General features: G+C 42.1%; 1 protein-coding gene across 2 annotated transcripts in view; it reads right to left on the minus strand.

Annotated features, from left to right (window-relative positions):
* Positions 1–4,771: 4,771 nt before the first annotated feature.
* LOC126392342 (nuclear factor of activated T-cells, cytoplasmic 1-like) overlaps positions 4,772–18,096 on the minus strand; it is a 66,522-nt gene continuing 53,197 nt past the window's right edge. For both annotated transcript variants that reach the window (XM_050047689.1, XM_050047690.1), the window contains exon 10: positions 4,772–6,708. In XM_050047689.1, coding sequence (XP_049903646.1) covers positions 6,653–6,708 — 56 coding nt within the window. In that variant the 3' untranslated portion in view covers positions 4,772–6,652. The remainder of the gene's footprint in view (positions 6,709–18,096) is intronic.

The raw sequence follows: 18,096 nt of genomic DNA on the forward strand, positions 1-18,096 counted from the left end.
TTTTGTACAGATTAAACAAACCGATACCATGCGCTAGTAAGTGAGCTTTCGAGGTGCTGGTAGGTGGATTTTGTTACCTTTGGTCGGAGCAGGGGTAGCTGTTTCCCTGTTTGTGCTAAGCTAAGCTAACTGGCTGCTAGCTATCACCTTATGTTTACCTTCCAGAACTGAAAGTGGTTATCAATCGTCTTATCTTACTCTCAGCGAGGAAGCAGAGAAGCAAATTTCCCAAACTGTCAAACTAAGACTTTAATAATTTGAGTAAAAAGCATACACAACGTTTTGGCTAGTGACATATTTATAGATCACATGGAATTTGTGTTTCTACAATGATTACAATTCCTCTTTCTTTTTTGACAAATTATAACCAACCTACTAAAAGAGAGAAATAACTAAAGCAGCGAACTCTCACTGCTTCATGTCGGGAAGTCAGGTTGCATGGGTTGCATGCGGGGTCAGCTTTAGGTCACACTGGGCATCCATTAGTGGCCTTATTTAGAGTCTTATTCCTTTAAGAGGAGTGATTGGCCAGCAAAGACAAAGAATCATTACCTTTGCCCGCCCCCTCCCTGCCAGCAGTCAATAATGAGGGATCATTAAAATGAATAGATGGACATTCCCCTTTTCTCCGGATCCTTATTGCAAAATCAGTGTCAGGGGAAATGAAGATTGAGCTTGGAGAAGGCGTCTAAAAGCCTCACAGTGATTGTCGTGAACTCATCTCCAGTGCCAGGCTCCTTTATCTACTGTAAGAGTCTGCACCTGCCTGAACTCTTGACTAGCAAGGGCTTTTACTGTAGCCCATTAAGAGCATCCCTAATGTGCGCTACAATGTACTTCAACATAAACATTCTGCATATGTACCGAAACATTTACAGCAAACAATGGAGGAATGATTGCTTGGGATGTCTTGGACTTTTTTTGTTCAATGAAGAAATAGAGCTCTCAGAGTGAACAAGGAAGGGATATTGAATATACAGACTTTGATGTGGAGGATAGAGAACTCACGTGTTGTGATCATATAAACAGACTCTTAAAGATAATTCTCGCTTTTCACATTTCTTAAGCTCAAACATCTGTCCCGCCGCTAAATTTGTATAAATCCTTGCACAACATTTCACGCATCACAAAAGAGAGAGCGAATCAAGCTGAATGATTGCAGATGGAGAATAAAAGACGGCACAAGATTTTTTCCAGGCCCCATCTGGTTGCCTTTCGGAGCGTCTCTTAAAGTGTCTTTTAAAACAGTGATTTGTCTGTGGGTCCGCAACGACGTGACCAAGTCAGCGGGTCATCTGCTGGTCCTGTCACACGTGAAAAGCTCCCATGAAAGGGGTCCGTGTACACCTGTAGAGCCCCAGAAACCCCACCCTACACATTAAAAAAACACATGTAAACACATGCTTAAATCCACACACATATGGTTTTCATCTTCTTTCTTTATCATTCTAAAGGTAATTGATAAGACTGTCTGTTTATCGTCATCTGAAACACGTCTCTGAGGGAAAAAATTAAATCAAATCACAAAAACTGACTCAAGGGAGCAAAAAAGATCAAATGTAGGGCTGTCTTATGAGACAAAACAATCAAAGGTCCCTCAGTATGGTCAAGCAATTATCTCTTAAAGCGTCTCTTAAAGCCACCCCCATGGTTCTCTCAACATGCCCTTCATAACAGAGGTATATTGAGGATTTACTGCTTGCAGATGGCCGATGAGAGACGAGGGCAGCAGCTCCAGCGCTGTGCCTATGCACTTACTTTATAAAAGCCCAAATCAAGGGCTCTATGGGAATACAATGGGGGAGGAAGCGAGGCCGTAAAGACGCTATAAATCCACACAATGAAACTTCTAAGTTGTGCCCTCTGCCGGGTTCCGTGAGCATGCAGACCCTGGGGAGAAAATGGCACGCGCTACAATGATTATGATCAGGGAACGCTTTTTGCTCGTCTGTGCCGCTGTCCCCGCTGCAGGGATGCTGTGGCCTTTGAATGGCGGAGTCTGGGTCTGTCAGTTAGTCTGAAAGTCACTCATTCAGTCTATCTGTCAGTCAAGTCATTTGGTGTCTGGACAGGTGTCTGATTATTGATGACTGACAGAGCAGATGTGTATGCTGAAGCAGACAAAAAACACAACTGCCTGTCAAAACCACGACTTGTAGTTTTCACACAGTTTTTGCAAGGCTATGGGTTAGTTACTGACTTTTAGAGGGGCTGGTAGGCAGGCGGAACCAAGCTACCTGTTAGCTCCGTTTCCAGCCTTTATGCTAAGCTATCTCTCTACTGGCAATAGCTTCATATTTAACGGGCAGCTATGAGAGTGGTATCGATCTCATTTAACTCTTGGCAAGATTGCAAATAAGTATAGAAGAAATGCAGCTCAGAGTGCTTTACAAAAAATGTAAAATGTACACCCTGGCCTATATACTGCAAAGTATAAGCAGATAAACCTTTTTAAGCATTCATTGTTGAAGCATGAATAATTCAGCTGTTCGCTCTTACAGCTGAAAACCAGTGAGAAAATATAATGCAATGACGCAAAATGCTTGAATTCCACAAAATATAAAAAAGCTGTGTTTAGATTCTGTGCTTTTGATCATCAGAAAACACTGCAGATCTTTCAGCAGATGTCAATAGATTTTGAAGCTCCATTTGTTTTCATATCATGGATATTCCACTGCTTTAGTTATTCTCCCTGCTTGACTGCCGCTCTGGTGGAAACTATGGCCCGGAGTCATCTCTCCACTGTGTCAAAGGGTACGGCGGCGTCAGAGGAAGACTAAGGTAAGGAGGACAGGGTGCCAGGAAAAAGGGGCGTGACTGCATCTGTAAATAGTGGGGCTATTTTGGGATCACCGCGGCCGAACAGGGGAGCACCGCCTAGGCCTGCCTTCTGTCACTATGGGGATGGGCGCTTCATAACTTTGCTGGATGGAAAAAAGTCTGGAGGACTGGCAGGTGGTACACAGGAGCGTGGCACAGCTCCCATGGCGAGGAGCTGTTTCACTCATAACTACCCACCGCTAACAATACTCACCGGAAAACACACAGGTCTCTGCTTGTACTTGGCATATCAGCAGCTTGTTGCATTTTATCCTGCTAAAGTACAGTGTAGGTTTGTTTGGATTTGTATTTGAATCTACAGTGGAAGATCAAATACCATCTGTTGATTGATTTAAGTGCCCTCTCTGCTGGCAGTTGCATAGGAAAAATTGTAGATGTAAAACACAGAGTATGAACAGTTCAACTATTTGAAGCAATTGGAATTGTAATAAAGCAAAATAACCTAATGTAAATATTCATTTAAAACTGCGTAATATACTACATTTTGTGCACCCCCAAATAAATCCATAAAAATAAATAAATAAGTGGGGAGAAAAAATAATATTTCTCCCTACACTTGTCAGTGTCCAACTGTCTCCATTTCAGGTTTTATTAGGGATATAGGTACAGGTTGGAACAGTCAGAGGTTTACTAAGGTCAAGCTATATAACACAAGAAAATCACACGGCCAAGTTAAAGTGGAGGCCTTAAAACTAAAGCATAGCCATATGGGCCATACATGTAATAGTCAAAGAATGCTTTTAGAGGAGAAAAAAGTGAGGAGAAAAGACTGAAACCATTACCAACTGATTCACTGTTCTTTTTTTAACAAAATGTATTATCTCAGATAAACAGAACTCATTAAAGGTTCTGTATGTGACTTTCAGAGCATTAATATAGCAGCAAAACACTATTTGCTACGTAAAGATATAGTGGAGTGATGGCAGAGAATGAAGTCACCTTATCTCCTTGTGAGGAGTAATCTGTGCTTCTCTGTGGTTTGTTGTGGTAAGCTGGTCTGGCCTCGCGTGCATGTGTCTCACTGGCTAGCTCATCACTGCCACTTTGCACTGTGCTCGTACAGCAGTTACCGCTGATATTGGGATGGCATTGTCATGGAAGTGTAGCACCTACTCTCCAGTCATTTCCATGGACCGTGATACAGAGTTGGAGGCGGGGCCCTGCTCATTCCTATGAAAGCTGCTCAGTGGTATGTATGAAGCCAACACAGAAAGTACCTGGATCCTCTGCACTGTGGGTCCCATAGAGCAAGCGCACTGGAGACTTTGGGCCACCTAGCATGACTGAGCAGCCCACTTCCATTGGCCAAGCTGCTGACTTCCGGTTTAGTGCTCCACTAACTTAATTGGGGATGAAATGAATTAATCATGCAGCTCTTCTTTCGAAATGTTATCGGACAGAATAGATCAAATCCTGATTGTGAAACGAGTCATTTTGGGGGGGTTGTGACAGTCAAAAAAACTATCCACTGATTTACAGATGTCTCTTTCCCAATGTAATTCTATGGAAAAAAGTATTTTGGGGCCCCGTGGCATCGTGTGACGGACCTGGTTGTTGTAATTCCACTTTTGGCCACTATGTAAAATTGGCTTCAAAGCCAGGTGCTGTTCCTGGGGGCTTGGTTCCCACCTGGTTAACACTATTAGCCCTGTCAGCACTGTTGCTGTTGTTTAGCACTGTTTATGGAATTAACACCGCTAGCTGCTAGCCCAGCAACCTCCATGTTGAGAACCATTTCCAGACAACTCGCACTCTGATTTTCATATGTGGCCCCTTTGACTTTCTGCAATTAATTAAATACCAAACAGTGAAACAGTATTTTCATTAATCCTTAATTTTTTTTTAGTTTTACTTATACCACCATTATGGTACATGCTTGAATAGTAATACGACACCAAAATAACTCAGAACTTAGGTTACGTATGGTCACCATTATGCCATTTATTAATTCATTGTTGAGAACACATTAAATGCACTTAAAACACATTTAATTTTTTTCATAAATATTTCATATTAAAGAGAAATATGTTTCACCTTGTGCCTACACAGAAAAAGCATTATAGAGTTGCGATGATCTCGTAGCCAAGAAAGAGAGTAAGGCACAAAATAGAAACCTTATTCATACAGTTTAGTCATGCTATTATACTATATGTCCAAAAATGTATTAGGAAGCTATATTGTAAGCTACTGTCAGCTAAATGATCCCCAACATTAGTACGATGTGCATGCTCCAAAAAGACAGATAACATGGAAAAGACTGCAGCTGTGTGAAAGAAGAGCCGACGTTGGTACGTTTGTGACACGACAGTGGAAATCAATCTACAATATTTGGTCTGGAAGCATGGAAACCTGCTCTGTTTCTACGGTAAAGTGCATAATGTTTTTTTTTTTTTTTGTCTTTTTGTGTGGGGGAACCGCTCTACGCTAAAGTTTCCGACAGAAAAAGGAAACTTGGACAATAATTTCACCAAAGATAAAATCCTTTGGTTTACTCACATCAATTATTGCCAGCTGTAAGTAACAGTCCTGCCAACTCCTCAGTGGAATCACCCAAGTGACGAGAAAAACTGAGCCTGCCGCATACTTAGGTTTTCCCTGTGCCTATTTACATGCAAACCTGCAGTGCAAGAAGTAAGAGACAAATATGTATTGTCCAGGAAGTTTTCTCATCTAAATTCAGCAGGTAAGCATACCATTGTTCAACTATCTTATAGCTGGGGGGAGAAGAAAACTCTGATACCTGCCTTTATAAGCCCCTGCAACCAGGAACTGTTGTCATAGGATATGTACTGTATATTTCTCTGATTGTCTGTGCATTATTATGTCATGGTGTGGGTGGGAGGGCTGGAAGACCAGGGCAGGATGATAAAAAATAGGCACTAAGGTGAAAAGCATAATGCAGGGGTAGTAGAAATGGTACACATCAGGGGAAGACGAATGGAACAAAAAAGGGGAAGCTAAATAGGAAACTGCATGATATAAGCATAAGGCATACATAAGTACATTTTCAAATACATGTTTATACAAAAGAATATCATACAATAACATTCAGTATAAATGAACAATGAGATAATAATGAGGAAGCAAGAAAAAAATACAATTCTAATCTATTCACATACTCCCTACATATTTTCCAGCCTTTTTATTCTGTTTCCCTGTAAACAAATCATTGAAATGATACAAAAATGTCATATAAAAACTTCCACTTTGGGTTACAATGAACCGATTGCATTTGCTGCTGTTGTTTGCTGTCAATATCGCTGCTGTAAGGCACCAATTTGGTTGTCGCCGACTGACTGCACAAACAAATGAACCAAAGTGATGAAGCATGACACTTGTCCCATTTAGCTTGTCCATGCATTAACGTACAGATCACACTCGAAATGAAGATTGTCATTTTGTCAACGATAGAAGGAATTCAGTCTCATTGAGCTGTTTGGTCCACTAAAGAACATCTGCTGTGAATTAAGGCAAGTGTAGTTGTATACTTTGCCCCTGATATCACTTCCCTTTTTTTTTTTTTTGTAAATATAACATTCATCTGTTTATTCAAATAGAGCTTGCCAGTGATTGTCAATGTGAATCTGCAGCCAGTCTTTGAGTGAGGAGGAGCTGATGGTGATGACGGTCAGGTGGGAGATCCTGGTCAAAACTTTATTCTTCATCATCTGGATCTCTGGGTTTTTTGTCCTCTTTGTTGCTGCTGCTTTTTATGTGTGTATGTGTATGTGTGTTTGTTTGTTTGTTTGTTTGTGTGCGTGTGTGTGTGTGTGTGTGTGTGTGTGTGTTGCTGCAGAAGACTTCTGGACGTCTATGCATGAGTGTGCACGGAAATGCTGGAGAGGTCGTTCCTGATGATCTCGTTAACTGCGGAAAGAAGAGAAGTTGCGGATCATTATTAAGTAGTCACATTGAGTAACAATTCAGATCATTAAAACACTATCACATTTAATGAAGAGAGGTGGCCTGGAAGTTACAGAGACAAGGCTTGTGATGGGAAGGTTGTCAGTTTAAATCCCTGTCGATGATGGATTTCCAGCCAAGCGAAGTCAGCAACTGTTTTAGTGCCCTGAAACCCAAGGGCCCAGAGAGTCCTTGCTTTTTGTGTGTCAGTTGGTGTGTGCTAATTTAAAGGGTCATGCCACAGATTTTACACATTACAATCAGTTTACGTGCCAACAGTTGTGCAGCGTCTTACAGTATGTGACTGTGAAGCTGAAAACATTATTTCAGTTTTGACTCTAGCCTTTATAGCAAAATACCTTTGTTGCAAACTAGGGGTGTGGAGTTTGAAAGAAGGCTGTTCATCTGTTTTGCAAAAGGATGAAAGTCTGCAGAGTCTACTTGTAAAATATCGGAGCTCATGGTGCTTATAGGTTATTATGTGATGGTTTTATTGGTCCGGCCCATCTGAGATCAAATTGGGCTGTATGTAGCCCATGAACTAAAGTTTGACACCCCTGATCTAAATGGTAAATGGACTTGCATTTATATAGTGTCTTTCTAGTCTTCCAAACCCTCAAACTGCTCTTACACTACATGCCACATTCACCCATTCACACGCACACTGGTGGCTGAGGTTACCATACGTGGTGCCAAATGCTCATCAGTTAAGCATTCACACGCACTCACAGTATCTTGCCCAAGTATACTTTGAAATGTGCACTGCTGATCCTCCAATTAATGGACGACTCGTTCTACATGCCTCAGCCACAGAAGCCCCAAAACGTCATAAATCAAACTACCACATAGTAAATCTGGAGGAAGGTAGTACTGCAGTAACTGTAAATCTGAGTCATGTTTTATTTGAAAATTTTGTGTTAGATTTTCTATTTTGCCTCAATCCATTGATATCAGATTTGGCATGTATTTATCTTCACTGGATACTTGGCATAAATGTGGTCAAGTTGGATAACAGTAGCTGCAATCCAAACATATCACTGTCGTTGCCAGCCTTTAAAACTCATATCGGCCCCATACACACATCTCTGTTTTGAAGTCATCGTCTTGTCTTTCCTGCTCTAGTTCCTGTGCCCGCGCCTTTCCCACAGTCGGGCAGACACAGATCAGTCCCCAGCCTTTATCTGCTCTGTGTTCTTTGGCACAACAGAGGGAAGTGACTGTGAAGATGGCGAGGACCCTGAGCCCTGTGGCTCAACGCAAACAAGAAGCTCCTTAGTCATAGAGCTTGCCGTGATAAAGAGGACTGATGTAGACTGAGAGAGAGAGAGAGAGTGACAAAATCTGGTGAGACCACCATCTGCAGCAAGGAGCCGAGACAGGAAGTCCACCCACTCTGAGGCCCAAAGTGGGCCTGCACTTTGTTATCACTAGATACTGTGTGGTTAACGGTGAAGCATCTGCACTGATCAAGACGAAAACATAAGGGGGTAAAAAAAACAAGGCAAGGGCATTTTAATACCCAAACATTTCTATGCTGTGAATTTGGCACAGTGCCACAATGAACAGCTATGATGCTGATAGAAAAATGAAAATAACATACTGTTTCTTGTATAACAATGGCTCTGATGTTGGCTGAACTGATCTATTGGAAATGTGAAGACACATAGTAGCAACATGTACACTTAGTACCACGGATGGAGACAAAAATGAATGTGTAAATAAATAAATAAATAATGTGTCACGGACCGCATTTTTTTAAATAAGTAGGCCACACACCTATAATAGCATGCTGTGCTTTTTATATGCAGGCAAACACCCACCTATCCTCACACTCACACACACACACACACACACACACAACACAAACAGATTGGTTGGGACTCACCTCCCTAAACAGGAGGAACTCCCATTGGAAAAATCCCACCTGTGCCAACACTGCTGGCTGTTTTCAACTCTATTCCGCTCCGGGCTAAACAGGCATTTACACGCTGAGGTTATTTTTAGCTCTGCCATCGCAGGACATAAAGGAAGTGCAAGCACATGTAACAATTAGATGCTCAAACTTTAATGTTGCAGCTCTTTTCTGTTAGCCAACGTGAGACAACAGCTACAGGTAATTCTGAAGAAAGGAAAGGGAAAACCCAAAAGCTCTGCGGCAAAAAAAGACGAAGCCACAAATGTACTCTTTATTTTTTCTCAGAGGGAAAGCAGTGGCTTCCTCTCTTCTTTTCAGTCACTGTAGAAAAAAAAGAAAGCAACGTCTCCTCCACCCACATATCAACTGCGGTGTTATTTCGCTGCACTTTATCAACTAATATTTTCCATTGGCATGCCCAGCGATGTTCCATTCTGAAGAAACGAGTGATAAAGAGACAAGAAAGGTAAAACTCTGGCCCCTGTGTTTTCATCTATGTACTCCGTCAGCGATGTGAGAATCTCAGAAGCAGGATGTGGCCAACTGTTACACCACAAGACAACACCAAGGTGCTATTTTTAGCTGTTTAATGGGGTAGCTCGTGTCACTATTTAGTTGCAACAACTTCTGGGAAATGAAGAAATTTGACTGGCAGATAAACAGGTAATGACTGTGAATGAAAATACGTGTGCGTGCTATATTTCAAACCAGTCATGTTGTCTTTGGCAACAGCTTTTCCAATGCATTTAGTTTAATTTTGTTTATTCGATAGATTTTATTTAATTCAAATGTTTTGATTATTTTCTCAAAAACAAAAATCCTCACTGCTGACAAAAGAACCACAATCCGCTCTGCCAGTGCACATTTCTCTGTTTTTCCTTTTAAGTCGAACTCTCCCGCATGACAGCTCTTCTTTTTTGAGTCTGTCTCACCTTCCATGAAGTGACTAGATAACCACAAATATGCAGCATAAGGGAAGTTGGACATGCTGGGGAACATTTTGTCCAGAGTGGAATTTGGCTCCGAAAATTCAACCCCTTGCACAATATAGACAGGCAGGGTACAAGGGCTTGTAAAGCTAGTTTTAAAAAAACATGCCAGGTGATTTTTCTCTACTTTACTGGTCTATATATGATATTGTAAACAAGAATGCTAGGATACGATACACAATAGTAACATGTTTGTTGGCAGGTACGTACATAAATGAACTCTCTGTGGCCTGCCTTCCCTCTCAACAGCCATGGAAACTTATTTTGTTTTTTCTTTTTTCAGTTGCCCAGGTTAATAATGGAAAGCTGTAACTGGGAGGACACCCTCTCATGAATAAACAAAAACAGCGGAAAACTGAACTCCAAATATTCCCCTGCTGAAAAAAAAAGAAAAGCGCCCTGCTAGTCTTGGTTAAACAGAGTGACATCCTTCATTAGCCGCAGTGCCAGTGCAATCAGTGAACCGCAGTCTGGACCTGTCAGGACTTATAGTTAGGGCTGGGCGGCTGGGAGATCTATTTCAGGCAGGTGTGAGAGTGACACAAAAATATGACTGTGCGTTACTCTGGTGCCAGCCGTGTTGAACAGTTCAATGGACAATTCAGCTCCTTTGTGAAGGCCTACCAGTGTTTCTTGGCAGTGGCTTGCACCCCGTCTCCATTGGGTGTGACTGCTGGCTGAATGAATGTTGACATCGCTAAAATAATCCCTCTGTATCAACTGTGATGGGAAATTATTTGCCTCTACCTGCTTAGAAGGGGTGGTGCAGTACCTCCTGTTCACATGCTGCCTGTGTAGTGTATACATCAACAATACAGTACTAGTCCACCTTTGTAACCTGGGCATGTTGGTTCTCAAAGCAACCATGTAACACACAGGGGTGGGCCACACTTTGCTTCATGTGTTACAGGTTGTCTAAGACCGACCATTTCAAATGTAATCAACACATTAAATGACCCTTATCAGTTATCAATACCATTCTAATGCTTCAGATGGGACAAACCAGTTGGCCAGAGGTGAACATTCAACATTGTGAAATGAGATTGTAGTTTTAATAGGTTTAGGCACAAAAACTGCTTGGTTAGGTTTAGGAAAAGATCATAGTTTGGGTTAAAATAAGTATGTTTGTTACATAACCTAAGTCATGGAAGTCAGTCAACATAGGTTATGTGTGTCAGCTTTAACTTTTGGTAACACACATCACACGAACAGTGGTCTCGTGGGTGAAAGTCCTGTGTTTGTTATGAAATGTAAGTTAACATAGGTTACATACTGTATGTGATGTATTTAAGTATGTTAGGTAAGTTAACTTATGTATGTCACTTAAAATGAGTCAACTTTTACTTTTTGCAAACGGCTGTTTCCTGAATGAAAGTCTTGTGTTTGATGCCTTCACCACATGGACTTTGCGCTCTCTACGCTACATCACCTGACTTCCTTCCTTGCTCCCTTCATAATTAGTCCAGCCACGAGAGATTGCTGCCTAACAACAACCTTAAAGATGGGAGGCAGAGCAGGGCAATACTGCCTCAAATCTACGCTACTGATGACAGCTGAGAATGGTGATTTAATGGGCTGATAACATTTGAAGCGGGTGCTAAGACCAACCGTAACAGAAGGCCCAGACTAAGTGGGCTCTCAGACCAAAAATAGCACAGCTTACAAAAACCATGAGGGACTGTGTGGGTGTGGGCATGTTGCTACAGGTACTGCTAACAAGATATAATCAAAGCGAGGAAGTGCATTTAGAGTAATATGTCGATAATTCTGAAGGCTTAACAGACGCCAGAACACTGCACAGGGCTTTATAAACCTACGTACCAGGATTAGAGTTACAATTATGACAGCTTAGCCTCCATTTTGACAATGATGGTGAACAGTAGTTAAAGCAAAAGTTGAGCCAGGCTTAACTTTTTGTTGGAGACTGCTTTGTCAGGACACAAATAGGAAAATTACCCTACCCCCTAATAAACAAGAACACAAAAGAGAATTTTTTTTATTTTGAGGCGTTAAAACCCCCAAATCTTCCAAACATGCAGCCACACTTCCCCTATTTTTGTGGCCATTTTTTCCGTCACAGTCTTTTTGACTCTGGCACAGGAAGATGTCAAGACCAAAAGTTTTTCCAAACGTGAAAAATGAGCACAACACACCTACATAACCACCACCTGAATTGCTGAACAACTGTGAATATGGGCAGCGATTCTGATACCAGTCTAAACTAATATGACACATTGTGATTCACATGATAAGATAAAGTTACCTGTGCTTCTGGAAAAAAGAACTGACTGATCAAAGGAACAAGAAGTTATGGTGGAGCTGCATTTGTGCCTCCTTTTTATTCAGTAATCCAAGCATGGGCGTTGTGACTTAATTTGGCTACTCTGAGAGTTCAGTGTGAACCTGACCTGCACTGGGGATTAAGTTAGCATTATTAGAGGACAGCGCTGTGCACTGGGGTTCGATAACAGCCAGGGCTTCCTCAGAGAACAGAGGATGCCCTATGGTCTGGTAAGATGCCGAGCCTCGAGGCCTGAGAGCCGCAAGGAGGTTCCGTGCTGTCGTAACACGATCTCCTTCGGTCAAATAAGGCCTGACTGGCAATGACCTGGCAGAGAGTGACTTCACTTTCCCCTGGCTTCCCTCAGCTGACTATCCAAAACACAACCCCTGAACTCAAGGTTGTAACGGAGGCTTCCTGCCAGGGATTTCTGTTCTCACTTGGAGTCTCCTGATACCAAAGTAGCGGAGGGCACCTTCCTGAACTCCTCTCACTTTCACTACATGAATAAGCTGCAGCTGTGTGAGGGTCAAGGACCTTCACACTGCAGCAAAGGGGGAGATTTCCTATGCTTACCCCTGTAGTAGCACATCAGGTTAGTGAGAACGAAGAGGTAGTTTCCTTCTATTGTGGCACAGCAGCATTTGAGGAAGTAAGCCTGAGTCATCGCAGCTCTTTTATATAAACACAGATAAACACTGGCATCAAATCTGTGCAGGCCTCACAAAGAGCAAAAGGAGACTGGCGGCAAGAGAGACTCAGAGTTAAACCTCATCTGAACTGCTTTCATGTGATTTGGTGGGGAAGCCAAACTAAAGCTCAAACTTGCTAGAGAGAGACAATTGAATTTCCTGGTACATATTACTTTTGTTTCCCTGCTATATCAAATCTTCTCTTGGGCCTCAGCAGAAACACTTAATGGACAATTTGCTGCCTCCCACGCACGGCTCAATCGGCTGGACGGAGAGAAGCTCGGACAACGTAACTTGTCTTGCGCTGATAACCGGCAGCGTCAGAAACAGGGAGGGGTCAAAGGTCAGAACACACACACACAAATGACACAGAGAAATAAAGATGGAGAGACTGAAAGAGAATGAGGGAAACGCAAGGAGACACAATCATTATTCCCACAGATAAACACAAATGGAAAGAGACAAAGTGTTCCACTAATGCTTCATCATGATAAAGTGCTTCATAAATTCATCCGAGCCTTGCAGGTAGACAGCTTCTAATCCATCGCAGGGATCCCTTTGGGCCTAATGATGTGATGATATGTGCAGACAGCATATTTCATCCCCACAGCTAGGCTGATGTGTGAAGCCCTGGGCTTTCCCATGTGGAACCACTCAGTCTCCGCAACTGACAGAGGAGATGAGGAAAGGAGGAAAAAAGAGCGAAAGAGATAGGGCCGCAGAGCCACAGTTAGTTTCAGAACAAAGCTGAGTTTACCCCGAGAGCTGAGGTTTTACAACTGCCCCGCAGCAGCTGTGTGGCAAAGTGAAAACACTGCTGTGCCATCATCTCCTCACACTGCTGAGGTGAACAATGACGCCAAGAAATATATGATTTAGACGTGGAGTCAAGGGTGTTTTCCACTGGGGAAATCCTGTTTTTGTCTCCCCACCTCCACTTGATAGTTTCAGGTTGATTTTTTCTTTACTTAAGCCTCTCTGAGCATTGTTCTGTCCAGCTGCCACAGACATAAAAATAATCCTTTTGTGGGTGAAGTATTCCTTTAATAATATTGTGACCCTTACAGCAGTATTTGGGACCATTTGGGGTCTAGACCCTCAGGTTAGGAACCACTGATCTAATACACTAACTGCCATACGTGCACTTGCATATTTACATATAGCGTGTCCTTTTTCAACAGAAAGGCGAAAGGATGCCACACTACCGCCCACGCAGTTTGATTGATATATGATGTCAACAAGTGCCGTGCAGATGCTCAAACGCTGAGCAGCAAAATGATGCTTTCAGTATGAGTCCACAATTAAGAAGATCTGAGCTAATAAAAATGATGACAACCCAGTCATGGAAAGCAAGACTGCAATAAATGGGTGATCAGAGAGGAGAAGGGAATGGGAAGAGGAAGAGGAGAGGTGGGACAGAGGAGACACAATGAAACAATGAGACTGATTAAAGCAAAACAAACTAGGAATACTGTGTGGAACTGTGGTTTTTGAAAACTTGATTCAGCTGCACACAGAGCAGGGACGCCAAAAGAGGAGTGATACGATCCTTCTTTTGGAGAGCTGAAGAGAAAAGAAGAAATAAAGCACAGAGTGTAAACAGTAAGTGCTCTGATGTCACTGAAGAGATTTCCAATCAATATGTCTGCTGCTGTTTTTAGACAAGGGCTCCTGGCTCAGTTGGATAAGAGAACTGGAGCGGCCTTGAGAAATAAGGATGACACACTCTCTGCGCCTCTTGTGGAGACTCAAAGTGGAGCTCGGGCTCTAATCTCCACCTGTGAGTCTGTAATGCGTCTCACTCTTCAGAGGACATGCTTTATGGTCCTCTGTTGTCAGCTGAATCTGACATGTTGCCAAAGCAAATGGTCTGGCCCAGGAGGATTTAGGTGTCTGATTAAAATCACTTGAAAACAGCCAAATTAACTAGAAATGCTGTGATCCGGGCTTGAGGACAATAAAACAGCAGTATCCTAAATTAGAAATCTAAAGACAAACAACTTTTACTGAGAGCCCCACCAGTGATGTGCTTATTTTGGCCACAGCGGTGCATAACCTTTGTCTTTGATCTCGCATGGTGTGCTGCGCCTCTCCCTATCTCACCTCACTCTGTCTCTCTTTGTGAGCCTGCCACTTCCCTCTCCTCCTCCTCCTCCTCTCATTTCCTCCCGGGCCCAGGAGGCCGCGGGTGTGCTCGCTTGAGGTCGGTCTCTGGGGAGGATGAGGGGGAGGTGTTTACATGGTTGGAGCTGCTCTTCAGTGCCCTCATCACTGACTTCTCTGTAATCATTGTGCAGTTGTTTTAGACTGAACAGCAAACAACAGCAAAATAAACAATATATTGTTACAGTCCAGAAACAATGAACTGATATTTGTTCTTTTTTGACTTTAAAGGAATACTTCACCCAAAAAAAGGAACATTTGAATATCAATTACTCTTAACGTTTGTTTGTAAAGAAAACTATGTTTCTTGCATGTCTCCATGGTGAACAAAGAACACAAAAATCGAGAAAGTTCTTGACGAATTGAAGTAAATGGGGGCCATGTTTAACAACAGCAAAACTATATTAAAACATCCCTTTACAAACTCTCACACAAGTTGTGCAGTGTAGTCCAAGTCTCTTTAATCCAGTCGTATACTCAGTACCTCCCAAACACTAGAATTTCTGCGTACTAGTTAACACAATCCACATAAACATGCTCATGTGCATGTTTTTAGTAATATTTAAGTGAAAACGCATGTGTTTGTGAAGTACTGAGCATGCAACTGGATAAATGAGGCTTGAATCATACTGCATGAGTTGTTTGAGAGTTTGTAAGCAGTTGCTTTGATGTACTTTTGCTGTTGTTAAATGTGGCCCCCCTTTACTTAAATTCATTAAGACTTTTCTCTGTGTTTGGATTCTTCGTTCACAGCGAAGGCACGCAAGAAAATCTCATTTTTCTTTACCAATTCGACCTAGCATGAGTTTAGTAATTATATAAAAAATTATGCTTTTGTGGGTGAATTTTCCTTTAATAATCTTGTGACCCTTACATCAATATTTGGGACCCTTTGTCGTCTAGACCCCCAAGTTGGAAACCACTGATCTAATACACTAACTGCCATAAGTGCACCTGCATATTAACATATAGTATGTCCTCTTTCAACAGAAAAACAAAAGGATGCCAGAGTACCGCCTACACAGTTTGACTGATAAATGATGTCAGTGAGTGAGGTGCAGATGCTCAAACACTGAGCAGCAAAATCATGCTTTCAGTTGTTTTCATTTCACAGCTCAGTTTGATTGTGTTGAGTTGAAAAGTATTTATTTAGCTCCAGTGGAGGAAAAGCACAACTCAACAATCAAAGTGTTTATCAGAGGCAAACCTAAAAGTAAGAAGCTAAAGAGCTTCTGACATAAAGTGTGTATGGATGACTCAAGACTGTGAGAAAATCAAAAGCTCAGTTCCACACCAACTAGTGAAGCATAACAGCATAAAGCAAACACCAAAGCCTGAAAATACACCAAACTGAGTGAAACACACACATCTCTGTGATTGAGATATGAAAGGAGACAGATTAAAACTCTTTGTATGGCTCATTACCAGTGGGTTTATGGTAAAATAACTCAGCCATCTGATAAACTCACTGTGATTGATTCAGAATTAGAAACGTATGCCGACGCAGACGGCCTGAGATTTCACTGGTTTTCAAAATGGCACCCGGTGAACAAATATGAGCATATTGAAACAATCATACTTCGGTGGGTTGCAGCCGTCTGAGTGAGAATTTGGCAGCGCACCTGCATATGATACGATTTATAACTGCATTTGTATTGTGCTTCTTTAAATCACCTGTTGCCTGCCAGTCGTTCTGTGGGATTTCAGAATTGTTTTCTTTTATTTATACGTAGAGGAACTGTTTTTAGCGTGTCCAAAAAGGTTTACCTCAGTGCGAACTTTATTGTTCGCTATCCATCACAGACAGATAGCTCAGAGAGGCTCCTTCCTGTTTTTTAATGTGCATGTCTGCCTGTGAGTGTGTATCTGCACACCGTGGCCTTTAGTTAACCTGTCTGTTTTGCCATCCAAGCCGTAGCTCTGCTTGCTGTCATCTGCTAGCAAGAGTTTGGCTCTGTAAAGATGCTAAAACTGGTCAGTTCGTTCTGTGTTTTTTGTTTCAAACTAAATTGCTTGTGAGGAGAAGCAAGGTCTCTGGGGAACCTGAGCATGTTTTTTAGACCTCTCCTCTCTTCTATCTTCCCTCTAAGTAGAAGAACTACAGCCCACTGGACACTCTGGTGCAGTCCTCTTGCTCAAACTGGCATTGCTAGTCTCTTATGGGTTGTTTTAAAGCTTTGAGAAGCATGCTCTGATGAAAGTCACATTTACACTGATCCAGCATCTGGATGAGATAGACAAAGGATTTTTGCAGGTGTCACCCTAAAGTCAGAGAAAAGGCACTAAATAGCATACTAAAGGTAACTAAATCTTTAAAAAGCTCCTCCTGCACACAAGGACATGGCCTTTCTTTTTTCAACATCCCCGCTGAGCTCTAGTACTCTGTACTGAAGCAGCGTGTGATCTGATTAACACTCTGTCTGCTGACCCCGAGAGCTGCTCTGCAACTTTAAATCCTCAGCGCCTGCAGGGAATCAAAGACACCGAGAAGGAGGTCGCCTCAGGGCACATCGTGGACTTATTCAAGTAGACCAGACCGAGGCGATCTTGGCAAATGCTGCACTTATCTCCTTTCCATCGACCTCGCTTTGATTTCCATAGACAGACAAACTTTGATCCATCTGGAGACGGAGTAGTTTTCAAGAATCCCAGGCTGCGTTAGAGTCAGAGATGAAGACCAGGCTACTCTTCCAGGGATAGTAGGTGAGACAGACACGTTCGCTGTCACCTGTAAATCATACAAAGGCATTTTCACCTGCTTCTGTTCGTGCTGTTTCGAACCACACAGTTTTAACAGTTGCTGGGGCTCGGGGAGGGAACCTGCCACTTAAATACCTTAACAGAAGCAAGAGCCTGTTATTTCACTCTATGATGCAGTAAATCTCGCTGATTTAATTAAAATGTACATGACATTTTCATTCACACAGTGTTTAGGAGCTGAGCTTTCCAGCTCCAGCTCCCTGCAGATTTGACGTGACTGATTTACAACATGAGCAGAGAGAGTTGTCTTGTCTTCTCGTATTAGAAACTCCACTGGATTTGAGGAGTCGAACAGACAAGTAAGTTGTCAGTTTCAGCGTATCAAAACCTTTGCACGTCTTCCGAATAAGGCACCCTTTCTAAAGTGTTTCTAAATTGTACTTAATGGCTGTATTAATAGTTATATTAATAGTTATCAAATAAGGTAATTTTCTGATCACTCATAAGCTATACACGAATAACAAACATCATGAGAGATGTCAATATTAATTGCTATCAGTATATCAATAGTTAATATATGGTTTATGGAAATGTAGTTGTAAGCAGATATTA

This window comes from Epinephelus moara, chromosome 6, assembly GCF_006386435.1.
Source record: "Epinephelus moara isolate mb chromosome 6, YSFRI_EMoa_1.0, whole genome shotgun sequence".
NCBI lineage: Eukaryota > Metazoa > Chordata > Actinopteri > Perciformes > Serranidae > Epinephelus > Epinephelus moara.